The sequence below is a fragment of the Tursiops truncatus genome, chromosome X (assembly GCF_011762595.2).
Source record: "Tursiops truncatus isolate mTurTru1 chromosome X, mTurTru1.mat.Y, whole genome shotgun sequence".
In the NCBI taxonomy this organism is placed as follows: domain Eukaryota; kingdom Metazoa; phylum Chordata; class Mammalia; order Artiodactyla; family Delphinidae; genus Tursiops; species Tursiops truncatus.
Window position 1 is genome coordinate 110,922,559 of NC_047055.1, and position 17,248 is coordinate 110,939,806.

Genomic DNA, 17,248 nt, shown 5'->3' on the forward strand with positions numbered 1-17,248 from the left:
ATTCCCAAAGGTCTCAAGCTGTCCCCTCAATGCCCAGTACTGTCTAGTTCTCCATTTCTCATATTTAAAGATGCTTTCTTATTCCTTCTTCTCCCATTTCAGTTTCCCCAATAAGACATGGACTCATCTTGTGCCTGTCACCTCAGGCCCAGTTAATTGTTGCCCACCAATGCAGTTATGTGTTGGTGTGTGCCCGGGGCTTTCTCTGTTATACAAGGCCTTAAACTGATGGGGTGACAAGAGTAGATCATGGAAAAGCACTTGGCTTCTTAGTGCTTTTTGGGGACCTCAGTTGGGAGGGCTGTTCAGGTCACAACTATTCCCCTCTCTGGGAAGGACCTCCTCCATAGGTGTGCACCCCAATGGCCTCCTGTATGCTAGGTGACCTGGCCAGGAGTTTGGTGATTGACTCAGGATGGGGCAATCAGAACCCTGGGATTTTAAAAACTGGAGTGGGAGAAATAGATTTGGCACTCTCTAGTGAGGTCTGAGTTCTTGGTTCTGGTTAGTTCTGAGGCCCACCTGCACCCCATGCCTTTCCTGCCACACTATGAAGCTTTCCCAGTGAACCCCCTTGTCTTGGTTTGGGTTGCATCAAATCCAGACACGGAGACAAGGACTTGATCTTGTTTGATTGGTGGTGTATTTGGGTGATGATCCCAGAGAACGTAAGTGAAGGAGTGGGGAAGTGAGAGAGAGAAAGGAAAAAACCAATAAGGGTGTAATAATGAGCAAGTCGTTTCCTGCTGTGGGCAACTGAAGCTCAGTCCTGCTGGGGACCTCTGGAAACTGGACCATATCTCACAGTCATTCCACCAGAGGATGGGGAGGTGGGGCGTTTATCACCGACTTCCATCCCTACTGGCTGAGATTTGTCCCTAGGGGTGTCTGCTCCCTGGCACTTCTGGGTCATGCCTGCAGCACACCCAGGCAGCCTGCCTTGGAGATGGAGAGAGCCCCAATGTGGAGAAGCAGAGAGATTCAGGTTTTTGAGGTGAGAAGCTGACAGTGTCCTGCGGACTGTCTATAGCTGCAGAACTCAGGTGGGCAGAGCAATATTGAGAAAGACATCAACAGTGTCTGCCACACCTCCTCAGGGCTTAAACTAGTTCACTTTGCGTTTGTGTCACTTATGGCTACAGAAGTCCCGATTATGAAGCTCGCCTCAGTTCTTCCCACAGAGGCAGCTACGTCCACGTTGGGCCAGCCTTGTGTACAAGGCACTGCCGCCAGGAGCACTTTCCTTAACATATGCCACACCAGTAGCTACTGAGGGGTCAGTGGGGGCAAAAGGACTGTGGCAAAATGTATGGGCTGGCTGCAGGGCCAGGGGTCAAAAATGGCTCGTTGTTGTCTGGTGAAGGGCTCTGAACACAGAGGAGCAGCCAAACTCTGGGGAAATATTAAGGTGCCTACCCTAATCTCTTCCCCAGTGTGTAAAGAACTCACTTTTGCTGCCATATGATCTCAAAGTACAATGTCTAAACTGAATTTTGAAGACACAATTCTTTTAAAAAGCACATGAACAGAACTTAATGGTGAACCCCAAACTGAGATGATGCACAATTATCTGCTGACCTCCTAAGTTACTGGAAAGTTGGTTTTCTCTTTACTGACCTGAAATCAAGTGTTCGGAATGCATTCAGTTGCAGGGAACTCACATCTGACTTTAAGGGCTCATACAGATCGGAGCTTCTTTGCCTCACATAACGAGAGGACTGGTTGCTGGTGATGGGTCAGCAGCTGACCGTGCTGTGAGGGACTCAGTCATCCCTCACTTTCATCCACTGGATGAATTATAAGTGAGTCCACTCTGTTTAGTCCTTCTACTGAAGGGGAGTTCTATGCAAAGGTAGTTTTAGAGGCTAGAGAAGTAAAAAAAAAAAAAAAAAAAATTAAAAGTAGTGTTAAAAATAATGAGCATGTGCTTTAGGATTTGGCAGTGTTCTCTTTAAAAAGTGTTTTGCCTCATACCTGGTCCTGGCCCTTGTCATACTTAAGATAGATACTTTCTCTTTTGTTTTGTTCTGTTGCCTCATGTGCTGTAGGGCCAAAGTCATTGCCACGAGTAGGGGCGGTATAGAGCAGAGAGAGTAAGGACTCTGGGCCCTGGAACCACACGAGTCAGTTGATCTGTGACCATTTTTGAGCGACGAAAAGGATGATATCTGGTAGTTCATCATAATCTGACTGAGTGTTGATTATGAAATAACTTTCTCAGCTCCTCAGTGACCAAGCAAGGACTCAAACACTGTTTGTGGTGCCGTGCCGCCTCTCTCCAATTTTTTTTGAACACTTTGGGTCTTCTCACCTCTGGGTAATAAAGCTAAAGATAGAAACTTTTCCTACTTTTCAAACTTTCCTGTGCCCCCTCAGAAGTTGTGAGAAAACACAACCAGCATCTTCTGGAAGATTAGGAAGGCAGTAAGACTCCGGAGCCACCTTCCGGCTGACATTTGAGCCCTCCTTTCGGCACGGTCAAGCCTTTTGGAGGCAGCGTATGGCTTGTATCAAACTCTATATTTAGGAAGAACAACTGTGAGCTATGACAGGAATTCTCTTTAACACTTATCCTTAAACCGAGTTCCCCTCCAGCCCCGAGCCAGGAGCAGCTCTCAATACCGGGTGAGGCACAGAGCACTTGAGCTATTTCAGCCACATGAAAAGCATCGGAACTGAGATCGCAGCTCAGAGGACACCGGGCGTCCCTTCCACTCACTGAGAAGCCTTGTATTCTTGCACCTGGCTGCCTGGAACTTTCCTCAGGCAGGAAACAAGTACATAAAGCAGGTAAGCAGGAGGACCCAGCTCAGGCAACTGGGCTTTCTGAAGGAAATTTCCTTGCTACCTAACTTGAAGTGGCTACTTATAACTTTGTAGGCTTGTAACCAGTGGGTGTAGCTTCCTTGTAAATTCACTGTTCATTGGTGATGTTGCTGCTTCTGTTTTATAAATTGTTGGGGGGCGGGGAGGTTGAAAGGATATCGAACTAAAAGTAGTTTTCATTGATAGGGACATTAAGAAAATTTCCATGGTCCAGATATGATGACTGTGACCCTGAACATGAGATCATTTTGATTCTTATGGCCAGGATTACAGTCAGTCAGCTGCAGACTGATTCGGGCTGTAAGCCTAGAAATAATCAGGAGAATTTGGGTCAGAGAAAAGCTATAATGCTAGCTCTTTGGTTTACCTAAATGCAAATTATTGCCAGAGCTGTTAACACAGTACAAGTTTAAAACGCTTTTCTCCTCTCCCTAAGCACCAGGCTTGGCCTCAGTGATAAAGTTCTATCAACCTATAAATCCATTAATACTCCAGACCCATCTTTTTGAAAGCCTCACTTCAATCGCAGTGTTCCCCATACCCAGCAGAGTAGAGGGCAGCAGCCCTGTCTCTCCCTATGTGGGCACCAGATTATGATACGTGGCAATGCTGAGTGTCTCTTCCCTCTCGGCATATCTCAGGCAGAGTTGAATAAAGACTTAGTTCGGACAGCTGAACATCTTTCTACACCCTTCTTGGGAATTATTTTTAGCAGCAGACAGAAGATAATTCCCTGTGAGACTGAGCTGTAGCCACTTAATTGACCTTTAAAAAGAACAAACGAAGCCCCCTCTCTCCATATATTGATTTATTTTCCTCTGAATCCCTGCTTATTAAATTAGCGATATTAATGTTGACAAATTTTTAGTAAGTGAAAGAGTCTTACTTAGAAGTCAGATATTAGATGCTGTCCAATCAAATACCAGCAGAGGTATATTGTACATGACTCAGCATACGGACCATTAAAGATCCCCACTGACTTGCAGAACTGCCAGGAAAGCTCAACTGTGCTAAGCCGGCAAGCATTTCCATTGTAGTATAGGCTTTGTAAAAGTCAATGGTAAAACTTTCCATGTTCTCAAATTGTAGCCAGAACCAGGAGACACAGTAATAGAGTGCTTTAAAGAGTACCTCTTTGGATGAAAAGCTGTGGCCCCGGTGTGAGTGGAGTTGTGCATCTAAGGCATAGCTTTCTTTTTTGGTCCTGGGATGAGGCATGCAGATACAGAAGGAAGGTGCATTCTACACCCTGCATCCTTAATGGAGGTGAACGCAGGGCCAGGGAAAGAGCCAGGGAACACTGTCTATTTTTATTCATCAGTGTGCTTTGCCCTGATTTCTCTGAGAATAATGAGGACAGCGGGAACGGCTGCAGAAATGATTTACACAAACGTTATCTAGCCCGTTTGCAAGGAATGAGAGCTGGGATCTGACCAACTTTCTAGAGGTGTCTGTCTCGCAGACTGACGTATATGTTAAGAAGGAATTTGTATGCAAATGAGATTATACCAATGCTATACAAGGCCCAAGGAATATCCATCCGCTAGGCTGAGAGGTCCACAAAATACAAAGCAATCCAGGACTTTAGCGAAAAAACAAAATCAGCCTAATTTAAAAAAAAGTCAATGCGGTATAAATAACACAATCATTCACTGCCTGATTTTTTCCCACATTTCAACTTGCTATTGTAATAACATAAAGAAATTCCTAATCCCCGCATTTCAAATTGACATACAATAAATTTTTTAAAGTTCCCAAGTGATATTAGTTAAACTTTAATTGTACACGTACAGAGAATGCTATATGATGAGATATTTAAAGTCCTGTGAGAATTATTGCTTTGCATGTCTTCTAATAGCTTTTGAGGAATAGAAACATTAAAAATTAAACTACCAAGCTTTTCCTTTTGAAATTGAGCTGTGTGTCCTAGATCCAAAAATTAAAAATCCTTCATTGACTTTTTGACACTGCAGGAAAGACAGCAACCTATCTGAAACATATCATAGAGAAAAAATGGATTCCTAATTGTTCAACTTGTTATTGCTTTTTAACTTTTTAACCATATAAAAAAATAAATTTATTTATTTTTTTATAAATTTATTTATTTTTGGCTGCTTTGGGTCTTCATTGCTGTGCTCGGGCTTTCACTAGTTGTGGTGAGCGGGGGCTACTCTTCGTTGCGGTGCACAGGCTTCTCTTGTTGCCGAGCACGGGCTCCAGGTGCCTGGGCTTCAGTAGTTGTGGCACTCGGGCTCAGTAGTTGTGGCTCATGGGCTCTAGAGCACAGGCTCAGTAGTTGTGGCGCACGGGCTTAGTTGCTCTGCGGCATGTGGGATCTTCCCGGACCAGGGCTTGAACCCGTGTCCCCTGCATTGGCAGGCGGATTCTTAAGCACTGCGCCACCAGGGAAGTCCCTATTTTTTTAACCATATTGAAAATAATTCTACCTAGACCCTTATGCATGAAGGCTGTATCTGTATATTACCAAAACATTCAGGTGAAACTGTAAAAAAAAAAAAATCCCATTGTTTTCATGTATGTGTCTCCAAGGACTATATAGTTGAGTATACTAATTTCAGAGATTTAAAAAAATTATGTAATTGTTTAACTTTGTATAATAGAGCCTAAGACTTTGAAGACCTCAGAAAGAAAAAAAAGCAAGTTTTTCAGAGTTCTCAGATCGTAAATTTTATCTCTAAAGTGTGTGGGGCATCACTACAGCAGTTTTTACTCTGTACTTAGAGCTGTAGACCAGTATAGAACTAAAAAGTCTCCAGCTAAGGGCAATGGCAATAAAACAATACATATTTGCACCATGCTTTACAGTTTTCAAGGCATTTTCAGGAACCTTATGTCATTTTGATTAGTACCACAACCTGTGAAGTAGGTGAAATTTAAGGAAGAGGAAATGGGCCTAGAGATGTTGACTGACGTAGTCCAGAGGACACCGGACATGCAACAAATGCCAACACGGCTCTCGGTGTTCACTGACTCACCAGTGAGCCCACACACTTACACCAGTCAACTGAGGAAACTCTAGTCAACCCAGTTTATCATTTGGGTTTAAAAAGCAGCGTGTTTTTAATTCACTGAATTTCAAACTTTTTCACTCCGTCCTGTCGACATTTAATAGACCTAGCTATAACATCACTTGTACAGAGCTGGGCTGTTCCCTGCTCCCTGAGCCCCAGTAAACCTCGGCCACTAGTCCCTGGGCTCTAAGTCAGGTCTCACGAACTGAAAGAAAGCAAAGGTCCTTTGGGAAGGAAGCACTGCTACCTCTTAGGGATCTGACATGGTCACATAAGTCCTATTTGCCTTCTGAGACTGATTCGTTAAAAGAAAAGAAGACAGAGGCGAGGCTTGCCTGCCAGCTGCCTGGTTGCCTGGTTTACAGAGCCCAGGCTCTGGACGCACAGAGCAGGGAGACGCGGCCCATGTCCCCCAGGTCTCTGTGCAGAACAGACACGAGCACAGCGAGCAGGGAGCATCGCAATAGTAAGAATGCGATACAGGCCATTTCTCTTTGGGTGTTTGACAGAGGCGAGGCGGTCCCGATGGACTGACGTGCAGCCCTGGCAACAACTCGGTTCAGATCAAAAGTTCAGTTTCAAGCAGAAAGCTTCTGAGGCCCCAAACAAAGGTGTTTTATTCCCACAACCTCTTTGCTTTGCTGTTCTTGGCAGGGGGGCAAGAGGGCAGGGAAGGAGATGATAGCGCCTTTCAAGTTTCTGATTGCCTATCATGAGCATCAGGGGAGAGGCATCTCAGCATTTCTCCTCCTGAATGATTTATCCAGCGCTCTAGTGTTCCCTCTCCCTGAGGCATTAGGAAGGAGAGTCTCTAAGTAACCGGAAACTGAGACTGAAAGAATATATGGCCAGTGAAAGGGGTGACTGCCCAGTTGAATCATGAGTTAAATTCAAATTTATCACGATTGAGAATCTGAATGCCGCCACCTCTAACAGTTTCTTACCTGTTTTTTTAGGGATAAGACCTTGTCGATATGTCGAAACAGCCAGTTTCCAATGTCAGAGCCATCCAGGTAAGTAGACATATTTGTGTTTTAACATCAGCAACTTCCAGTCTGTTTGCTTAATAAATCAGACTTTTTGTGACTGTTCACCCCAACTGATGATTCACTTCAAAAAGAAAAGAAAGACTCGTGTAAGGTACAATTAAGGAAGGATATAAGGCTGGTAATGTATAACTGAGAAGGGAGAAGCTATTTTTGTAAGGGAGTCAAAGTTTATAAATGAGAATTAAATGGTCTTCTACAAAAATGCAGTGTGTATGTTTTTTGATATGCTTTTTGATGTGTAAGTTTTTGATATGCTCATCGATGGGAATTTAACAATTCAATTTCCATTTTTATATCCAATTGAGTTTGTTGACTCATCTGTTTAGAATACATCTTTCTTTAAATAACATCCTTTTCTTGTCAAGTGTTCTTCCCAAGGCTTGGGTATTTATCTTTTAAGGTCCGTATGCTATTATGTCTCCTCATGCCCTCTCAACAAACAAATTCTTTGGTTGTTTCATCTGACTTAAGTGTTACCCACAATAAGGGGAGGGGGAAGCAGGCATTTTGGAACACAAATACAATTATGGAGAAAATTTTAGTATTTGTTTTGACTCAGTACTAAATTTGTTATTTCTCTTAAGAGCTTGGTGTTTAACTCTCAAGTGGCTCCCATACTGAGACGGTGGGCACAATGCTTTATCGTAAAATTCCATCTTTCCTTTCCATCAAGATGGAGCCTTTTGTACTTTCTCTAAAGGAACTTTAAAACTTTTTTTCCCTGGGCTTTCCTGAATACTGCACAGCATATGGTAGTTTCTGAATACTTGGGGTCTGATGCACCATCATACATACACCTACTCATAAACGACTGTATTTTGAAGGGACATGCATGTGGTTAGATTGTGGTGTGAGGAATCCTAGCACACACCGGTGGTGGAAGTGGGTGGAGGGACGTATCTTTACCCGTCATGACTAATGCATAGCCTCAAATGGATGGGGTTCTTAACTGGTAAGATATATAACAACCTCTGGAAACCTGTCACAGAACAAACCACGAAGGAAGGGCCTATTGGCAAGGATTCAACTCTGCATTGCCATGTTTGGCCCTCTGGTGTCCACCTAGTGAGTTTCTGATGTACGTACCCTGACATTGGTAGTAGAATTCATTTTGCCTCCCAGGCCTGTGAGCATCCTTGAGCCTTTGAACCTTCTCTTTTACCCAGTGTGTATAGCTGTTAGTGGCATGGGCTGTGAAGCCAGATTAGTGGAGTTTGAATCCTTAATCCATTTTGTACTGGTGTGGGATCACGGGGGAAACTACTTTACCTACTTTACTTCTCTGCCTCTGTTTCCACATCTGTAAAATGGGGACAGTACTCACCTCCTAGGGCTACACGTATAAGATGCTTAAAACAGCACAGTAAGCCCTCATTAAGGGTCACATTGTTACTATAATACTTATCATTCCGGAATGCTCTGTGTTAAAGTGACAAAAAATAATACCATTTAATCACTGCATTTGAAGCTGTCAAAGTGCTAAACATAAAATTTCCTTTCTATTTTGCAGGACACAAAAACATAGTCTCTCAGGCTGCCTTTTATTCTCTTCCTTTCATAGCTGAAAGTGTGTTGATTTTTCTTCCTTAGTGCTTCCTGGCCTCCCTCAAATCTACACTGAAAATTCACCCGTATTTTACCTATTAATTTTGACCTTGATATATTTTTAGGTCTGTAATATTTAAAAAGCTGCTATTGACTGTTCTCAATAGCTGTTATTATACTGCATTTTAAAAAAAATCCATCTACTCTACCAACAAAGGCAGTGCTTCCTTATGGATGTGGTATTGCCTCTCTCAATATATTTTATGCCAGACAGAAAGCCTAACTTAATGCACCTTCAAATGAAATACTATTTCTTGTGGCTAAATAGGATCTGCACTATCTGATATTTTCCTATCATTTCTGCATTAAATGTAGGGTCTATTAAATAAAATATGAAAATGGTTACTCTATACAAAATGCTTTGTAGTAGGAACATTACCTAGGCTATGGTCTTGTGTGGAACAAATAGAAACCCCAGCTGATGAAGGAGTGCCCTTGTTGTATAAGTACTAAAGATCTTAAATGTTCCATTCAACACACTCTAGTCACTTCTTTTTATTAGGATCTCATTTCCAATTCAGTTCAACTGTCACATTCTGGGTGCATACTTTGTTCCAGGCACCATACTAAGTGTTGGCTATGCAAAGATGAACTGAAACCTGATCCTTGAGTTTGAGGAGCTCATGGTCTCCAGGACTCACTAGCTATGCGACTTTGGGCAAGTTGTTTTATCCTCTTTGTGTCTCAGTTTCCTCATCTGTCAAGTGGGGAATTAATAACGTGAGCTCATAGGGTTCCTGCGAGGGTTAAATGAATCAATACTTGTAAGTGCTTAGGCTAGTTCCTGGCTCATTGTAATTGCTCAGTAAATATTAGCCATTATCATCAATCATCATCATCGTAATCATGTAGTTCAACGGTTCCCAAAGTGCGTCTCCTGGAATAGCAGTTTTATGGGATGTTGTTAGTTAAAGGGTTCCATGCTAAAGTGTTTGGGAACACAACATTAAGCAAAGTTGAATGGGATCTTTACTGCAGGATTTCTCAGAGTCCATAACTTGCTAATGGCTTCATATATTTCCAAGAAGGCAGTGATGTATACAATGTTTTCTAAACATACTGGACCTTTTAAATGAGTATCTTGTAGGATAGTATTTTGCAGTGCAAACTTCTAGAAGTAATGACTTAGATCTCTATTTTGTTTGGATTGAGCAAACTTAAGCCTCTGTCAACCATATTTCTAACAGTCAGGCATAGGTAGTTGAATTACTGCACTTATGTACACCAGACAACATGGAGCCAAATGGTTATAAATCTCTACCTGGCCACTCACTAACTCTGTGACCTTAGTTCACCCTTAGTTTACCCTTCTGTAAAATGTGGACATTCATACTACTTAACAGGATTGTTATAATGAATACACAAAATAATGTATGGCAAGTGCCTAGTTTATAGCACACAAAGTCCTTAAGAGATGGCTCTTCTAATTATCCAAGTAAGTAATGCATGGAATGGCCTTGTTTTCTCTTCAGCTGCTTCCATCTCCTCCCTGCCCCAGAATAAGCGGGAGGCCAGAATCAGACCCACCCTCAGAGGAGATGGACAGTTGTCTTTCACATCCACACTGAAGAAGAGATGGCCTTTGAATTGTAAGGGGATTCTAGCTAAGTCTGCATTACTTTTCAGTTGTATTAGTGAAATCTCATTTATCGCAGGGACATAAAAACATCCTGAAGGAGTCAGCTGATTCTTCCATAGTCTGCAGAGGGCCTTTGTCTCCTAAGCAGCTGATAAGGCTCTAGACCAGACGTTGGCCCACCTTTTCTGTAAAGGACCAGATAGTAATCAATACTTTAAGATTTACAGATCACTGGGCCTCTGCTGCACTATTCAGCTCTACTGTTACAGCACAAAAGCAGCCATAGGCAATACATACATGAATGGGTGTGGCTGTGTGCCAATGAAAGTTTATTTACAAAAACAGGTGGCAGGTTGGATGTGGCCCATGGGCTGTAGTTTGCTGACCCCAGTTCTGTGCTCTGTAGGCTGCTTGTTAAACCCCACTGTTGATGGGAATGGAGTTGCAACCAAGGTAACATCAGCACACTAGGCACAGTGGGTCTGATCCTTTCAGATGAAAGAATTTGACATGACAGGTGGTGGGGAAAGCTAGAGCTGCCGGGAAATCTAATCCCATCAGCGATCTGTTTGGTAAGTCTAATGAGACCAAGTGACACTGACCACTGGCAGCACCTGCCTGTCCTTCCCCTTCTTCCTGAACACACCCCCTTTGGCAAATGCCATGGGCCTCCCCAGGGCCTCAGCCCACCCAGAGCCAATGTCCTCTGAGTCGTCACTGGCCCTTTCTCTTCACCATTGATCAAAGTAAGCTGAGTGTTATTTGTCCTTTCACGTGAGATCTGAGAGTTTCATGGTTGAACGGAAAAGAGTCCTGTGCCCTAGTCATAGCTCTGCTCCGTGACTTCACCCCCGGTCCTCATGAGCTGCAAAGGGCAGGGGGCGGGGATGTTGCATTAAATGACCTGTAAGCTTCTGTCCAGCTTCTAATAGTCCATGAACTTCTTGAGAATAACTTCTAAGGTTTATTATTAGGACGATAATAATAGTCAGTTTCTTCAGGGTTTACTATGTACTTGGCACAGTGCAATGGGATTTCCATGGATTATAATGAAAGGTTTGGAGAAGCAAAAAAACTCACCCAGGATCACACAGCCTGTGAGTAGGAGAGTCAGGAACTGAACCCGAGCTGCCTGATCCCAAAGCCCACGTTTGGAACCATTTTGCAACAGTGACTAGTCTTATTACTTACTATCTCCAGTCTGGCACCGAGAGTGAAGATGGAGGAGTGGGTGTAATCATAACTACCAAGGCTACTTGAAGGACAATTACCATTTTATGGATGCTGGGTCCTCCCTTTTAAAGCCCTCAACCGACATTCAGAAACGGTGCCAGCATTTCAGCAGAAGCAGCTAATAGCTTACCCTGATTAAAGTCATCTTAAATGTAAGTTGGCTAGGAGTGAAAAGTACAAAGTAAAGTGACTCAGTAACAAATATGGTCTTGAAATACAAATGACCATGGTCACTGAATCCCACCTCTCTGCTTAATTGACTTAATCAAGCTGCTCGTGAAACTAAAACTAACTCCTTTATCATACATTTTAGAGGAATGATTATATGAGCCTTGCATCATTAGTTAGTGTATGGCTTCCTACTATGGGAAGTTTCCACTGTCACCCAATCCATGTGTAGAACAGAATATCTTGATGCCCCGAGTTTTAGTACTTCTTTCCCTTCCCCACCCGTTACCATTGCTCTTCCACTCTCCATTGCTCAGGGCATAAGGGCTCCGTGGAAGAAAAGAGCCCGACAAAAATATTTACAGACAGGTGTTAGGGACTCTAATTCCATCTAGGACTTCCAGTTTATAAAAGGTTTCAGGTATGTGACAATCCTTTGTACAAAGGAACAGACTAAAACCACCCATGGCTGGTCAGTTAATCAAATACATTTATTAAAGCAAATAATAGGGGCTTCCCTGGTGGCGCAGTGGTTGAGAGTCCGCCTGCCGATGCAGGGGACACGGGTTCGTGCCCCGGTCCGGGAAGATCCCACATGCCGCGGAGCGGCTGGGCCCGTGAGCCATGGCCGCTGAGCCTGTGCTCCACAACGGGAGAGGCCGCAACAGTGAGAGGCTCGCGTACCGCAAAAAAATAAAAAAGCTAATAATAATAATGATGATACATACCTTCCTTTACTATTGCATTTAAATGCGAAAGATAAAATATGAACTTTCATTTGTCACATGTTTTTCCTTTGACCTTGGATCTACTGTTTCTTTCTTAGGTAAACCACTATAACACAGTGTTTATGATTTCCACTGCTGGTTTCTTTGAAGTGTAGCCAGAACTTGAAATGTAGCAGTTTGACTCTAGAGCTACCTCCAGCTGGTGATCTTTGCTGCTCTGCCAGGGCTCCATATTGGTGACATACACTGACTAAGGGATGTCATTTTTTGAGGCTGACATTCACAAGTACTTCAGAAATATAACCTGCCTTCAACCGATTGTAGACATTCTCTTAATAGCTGTACGATACATTATTGAAATCTACTTTCCCCTGGATGACAAGACTACAGTTGAGTCACTCAGAAAATTATTGAAGAGAACAAAAAGTGTTGAGAACAGAGGGGAAAAAAAACACAACAACCTTTCAGTATGAAACATCATGGGTGAAAAACTGGCTGAGTGGGAGTTTCTCAAAATTGTATTGAGTGGGAAAGTTCTGTGTGTTCTGAATCTATTTCACATTTCAAGAATCCCTAAAGACAAAGAAGTCATGCATTCTAGCGATACAGAGCTTTATTTTAAAATGGCTTGGATATATTTTAGTTGGTGTGTGTATGTATGTGTGTGTGTGTGTGTGTGTGTGTGTGTGTGTGTGTGTGTGTGTCTGTCTGTCTGTCTGTCTTCCTAATCTAGGCTAATATATCAAATAAGAAATCTTTTAAAATTAGCTATTGGGAAAACACCCCTGTTTCTGAGAGTCTTCTGTGAAGATGCTAGAAATCTCAAAATGTCATATCCTGCTCCATTCAGAGAAGGACTAGGACTGTAAGAATAGGAGAGCACAGAAAGAAATATCGTAAAATGCAACCCTATAGGGGCTCCTCTTCCAGCGGCTGGGAGAAAGCCATGGGGGAGGCTATAGATTCTGGCAGGTGCTGTTGGAGACCTTGGAAAACTAAAGATAGAACCCGTGGGGAGTCATCTGAAACAAATATGCAATGGCAGGAAACTCCAAAAGCCTGAGCGCTAAAAGGAGAGACTGAGTGGGGACGAAAAGGGAGGGGGAGATAAGAGAACAAGGGCTCTGGAAAGCAAAGTGGAGTGGGATTGTCAGTATCCAGTGGCTAGCAGCTACAGAATCCAGCCCACTGGGGAAAGATGCCATTGCACTGTAAGTCACACAGGAGTGGCTGTGGAGGGAATACTGTTTCCAGAATTCTCGGGCTCAAAGCCTGGAGCCAAGCAAGAGAACAATACAAATAATTAAGGGACTAGTGGAATTAACTTACAGGGAATTCTTTCGGCTTTTCTTCACCTGGTGAGATCAAGTGTAGTATTCATTTCACATCAGATAGGTCTATTATCAGGGAACTGTATCCTGTTCTGGCAAAAGATGATCTAGTAGATTTTTTCCATTCCAACTTTGAGGATGTAACAAAGTATGTATAGCTTGGGAAAGTGATGCACTGGGTCTGCTACATCAGGGGCATATTTAGAAATATCTAAGATTAATAAATCTCAAGGAGGGAATAAAAGCAAGGGAAGGTGTTACAAAAGGAAAAAACAAAAGCCTGCTTCCTTTACACTTACACAGAATCTATATAGAGAAGGAAGTCCAACCTCATATCAACTCCAGGTCATTGATTTCTGTTTGTTTATTCTTTCATAAAAACGTAGCTCATATTCCAAACCCATTTTGAGTAGTGAATACCATGTTCAATTTGCAGATGGAAAAATCGAGTCATTGAGAAAGTATTTTGTTTGTGTTCAAACAGCAAGTCAGTGAAAAAGACAAGAATATGACACCAATCCTCTGGCTGATGGAACAAAAACAGAGAGCTATAGGTCTACACATTTCTATGAAATTCAAGTTACAAGGAATTTTTCTTATGGTTCTAATTTAGCCTATAATTTGTCACTCAAATATCACCGCCCTACAATTATATTAATGAATCGTCTCTAATCAGTTACAAAGCAATCCTCTGACACTCCCTTAGGTGTACATTAATGATTGGATACTTGACACGTTCACAGGCTGCTCTGGATCCTGTCAATATTTGCTGTCAAAAAAACCATTTAGGGCTTCCCTGGTGGCGCAGTGGTTGAGAGTCCGCCTGCCGATGCTGGGGACACGGGTTCGTGCCCCGGTCCGGGAAGATCCCACATGCCGCGGAGCGGCTGGGCCGGTGAGCCATGGCCGCTGAGCCTGCGCGTCCGGAGCCTGTGCTCCGCAACGGGAGAGGCCACAACAGTGAGAGGCCCGCGTATCGCAAAAAAAAACACCCCAAAAACAAAAACAAAAAAACCACAAAAAAACCCATTTAGGTTCTGGGTTTCTTGAGTCATGCCTTAAAGATGAAAAAGCATCAGGCCAGTGAGTTAACGGCTCACTTTTCAAATGTGGCTTTTTTTTTTTTTTTTTTGCGGTACACGGGCCTCTCACTGTTGTGGCCTCTCCCGTTGTGGAGCACAGGCTCCGGAAGCGCAGGCTCAGCGGCCATGGCTCACAGGCCCAGCTGCTCCACGGCATGTGGTATCCTCCCGGACCGGGGCACGAACCCGTGTCCCCTGCATTGGCAGGCGGACTCTCAACCACTGCGCCACCAGGGAAGCCCTCAAATGTGGCTTTTTTTGATGCCTATTCTAGAATTATCCATTTGGCGTGCCCCTTTTCCAAGGCCATTCTCAAGGTGTAAGTTTGTGTGGCCTTGAGCAAATCACCTAACCTCTTTGAGGCTCAGTTTCTTTATGAGTAAAATGAAGATGATAGTCTGCACCTCAGAAGTTTGTTGTGAGGATGAAGGTGTTATGACAACCTAGCCGAATCTTGCTTGGGGTTTTAGGGTGGATAAGGGTGGTTTGTGGTGACCGTGGGGAGGGGTAGTTACTGTTCCACAACCTCATCACCAGGTTAAGATGAAAGTTAGTCCCAACCCAACTCTGCCACTTTGTTAAACATGCATTTGTTAGCAAACAAGCAGAAACCATCCATACAGTCTGTCTGTGAGCCTGATGAAGCCTCAGCTCTTGTCCCTTTAAATGCTCTGAGTGACTGCCAGTTTGCATAAAAGGTTCATGGGAGGCAGGTGGGGATTCTGTTGCCCCTAGTTGGCAGCAGTCAGCTAGAAATCCTCATTATCAATGACTGGAGACAGGCCCACTTAGGGACCACCCCTCTGAGCTCTGTCTCTAAAGATGCAAGCTATAGGCATCAGATTCTTACACTCTGTTCAGCAGGGTGGGAATTGTCTCTAAAATATTTTAACCACTCTACATATCTTAACCTCCTCCAACTTCATCAAGACAAGCCATTTCTAATAGTCATTCCATTATTTCACTGATTTTTTGCCATTTATGCAAACATTAAAGCCTCGGTTATTGGTGGAGATAAACCTAACAGAAAACACTTGGAGCAGCAATCTGGGGAACGTGGTCTTAGTGATTTTACCACCTAACCACCCCAGGAGGATGAACTCCCAATGAGAGCAATAGTGTTCCCTACAGTTGTAGTTAAACCAACCTGTGCGTATAAAATATCACACTGTCTATGCTAAAGTAGTTTAAAGTAAATTACAGACATCTTAACAGTGGGCAGAGTGAACATTTTAAATGCACATCAATACTCATTCACTTAGGGGTGATCTCTTTCAATGGTTGTCAGATTTGGGCCCCCAAGTTCCTTGGAAGTGCTCACGGTCCGGGGCTTGGGGGAAGCAGATGGGGTCTGGGCTCCCTATAACCTTGGCCAGAGCAGCTCCAGCTCCACCTAGTTTGCATTTTACATATTCTCACAACACTTTACTGAAAAGAAGGGTTCCATGGCCGAGAAGGGTTCCATTAGTGAAGCCTAACATTCACATTAAACAAGTGGGGAAGACAAGACCCAGAGCAGCTGTCACTCTTTCAAGTACAGAGAATCTATAGCCACTCCTAGCATTGGGCTCTTTTCACTACCATAGCCACCCAGGTACCATGGAGAGGCTACAAGCATTCCTAAAATCAATCTCTGAGCAAGAAAAGGTGGTATTTCCATAGCATGTGCTTTACTGAATACACCATCCTGGATGATTTTTACATGTTCCATTACTGAAAACTACAACCCACCATAGAGCATACACAGTTGATTAAACGGGTTAGTTTAACAATCATATCTTTCAGAAACAATACTTTAACTTGAACTTCCCATTAGGAAGATGCCCTCTGTACATGCTTAATAAATGGGTCAGGGTAGTGGTGATCTAATTAAACTTTTAGCCAGTTAACTGTCTTCCAAATAGTCCCTATATCAACTTTTCCCCTCTTTCATCCAAACTGTAGTAATGGAAATAGTTATTGGTTCAATATACATCATCTTCGGTGAGTCTTACTTACATTGTTTTGATCTTATTTCAGGACCCTAATGATATTTCATCCTATCTAAGACACTGTCAATTGTAAAATACCAGTATTTTATGTCCTAAGAAATAAAACAAGTGTGCCCATTAAAAATTTAAGATACCATTGACTGTAAGACATGCTCTGATTTCAGAGATATTGAAAGAGGTGCATCTTGGACTTCGTGAAGTATGCTACCATATTTGCCACCATAGAAGACATGTTTTCCCTCTTGTCTTATACCTCCCCCTCCCCCCACTCTAGGCCACCTGATATTTCCATTAAACAGAGGAATAGCATAGAAGGCTCAGCCTTAGTTTTTCCAAAATGCTTCCCTCTAAAATTGTGCTGCACTTATATTGTAGCATATATGATACATACTGACCCCAAATACTTCTTGGCTTGTTGGCCCTAGGAATGGTGATGTCCCTCTCTTGATACCCACAACAAACACTTTGGATCTGTTTCCTTTCCGTGGGATCATCATTATTCTAGTAGGGAAGAAAGTTTTAAAGTCCTATGTGGAAAAAGTCACCTCCTGTTCTACGGAGCAGAACATAGATCCACCATGTTGCATGAACACAGACACTGGATATTTCCTGTGTCTTGAGTTA

General features: G+C 43.0%; 1 protein-coding gene across 1 annotated transcript in view; it reads left to right on the forward strand.

Annotated features, from left to right (window-relative positions):
* Positions 1-2,617: 2,617 nt before the first annotated feature.
* The window catches only part of SMPX (small muscle protein X-linked), a 52,406-nt gene continuing 37,775 nt past the window's right edge, over positions 2,618-17,248 (forward strand). Inside the window, exons 1-2 of the mRNA XM_004311497.3 lie at positions 2,618-2,790; positions 6,815-6,871. Of these exons, the coding sequence (XP_004311545.1) occupies positions 6,833-6,871 (39 nt within the window). The 5' untranslated portion in view covers positions 2,618-2,790; positions 6,815-6,832. The remainder of the gene's footprint in view (positions 2,791-6,814; positions 6,872-17,248) is intronic.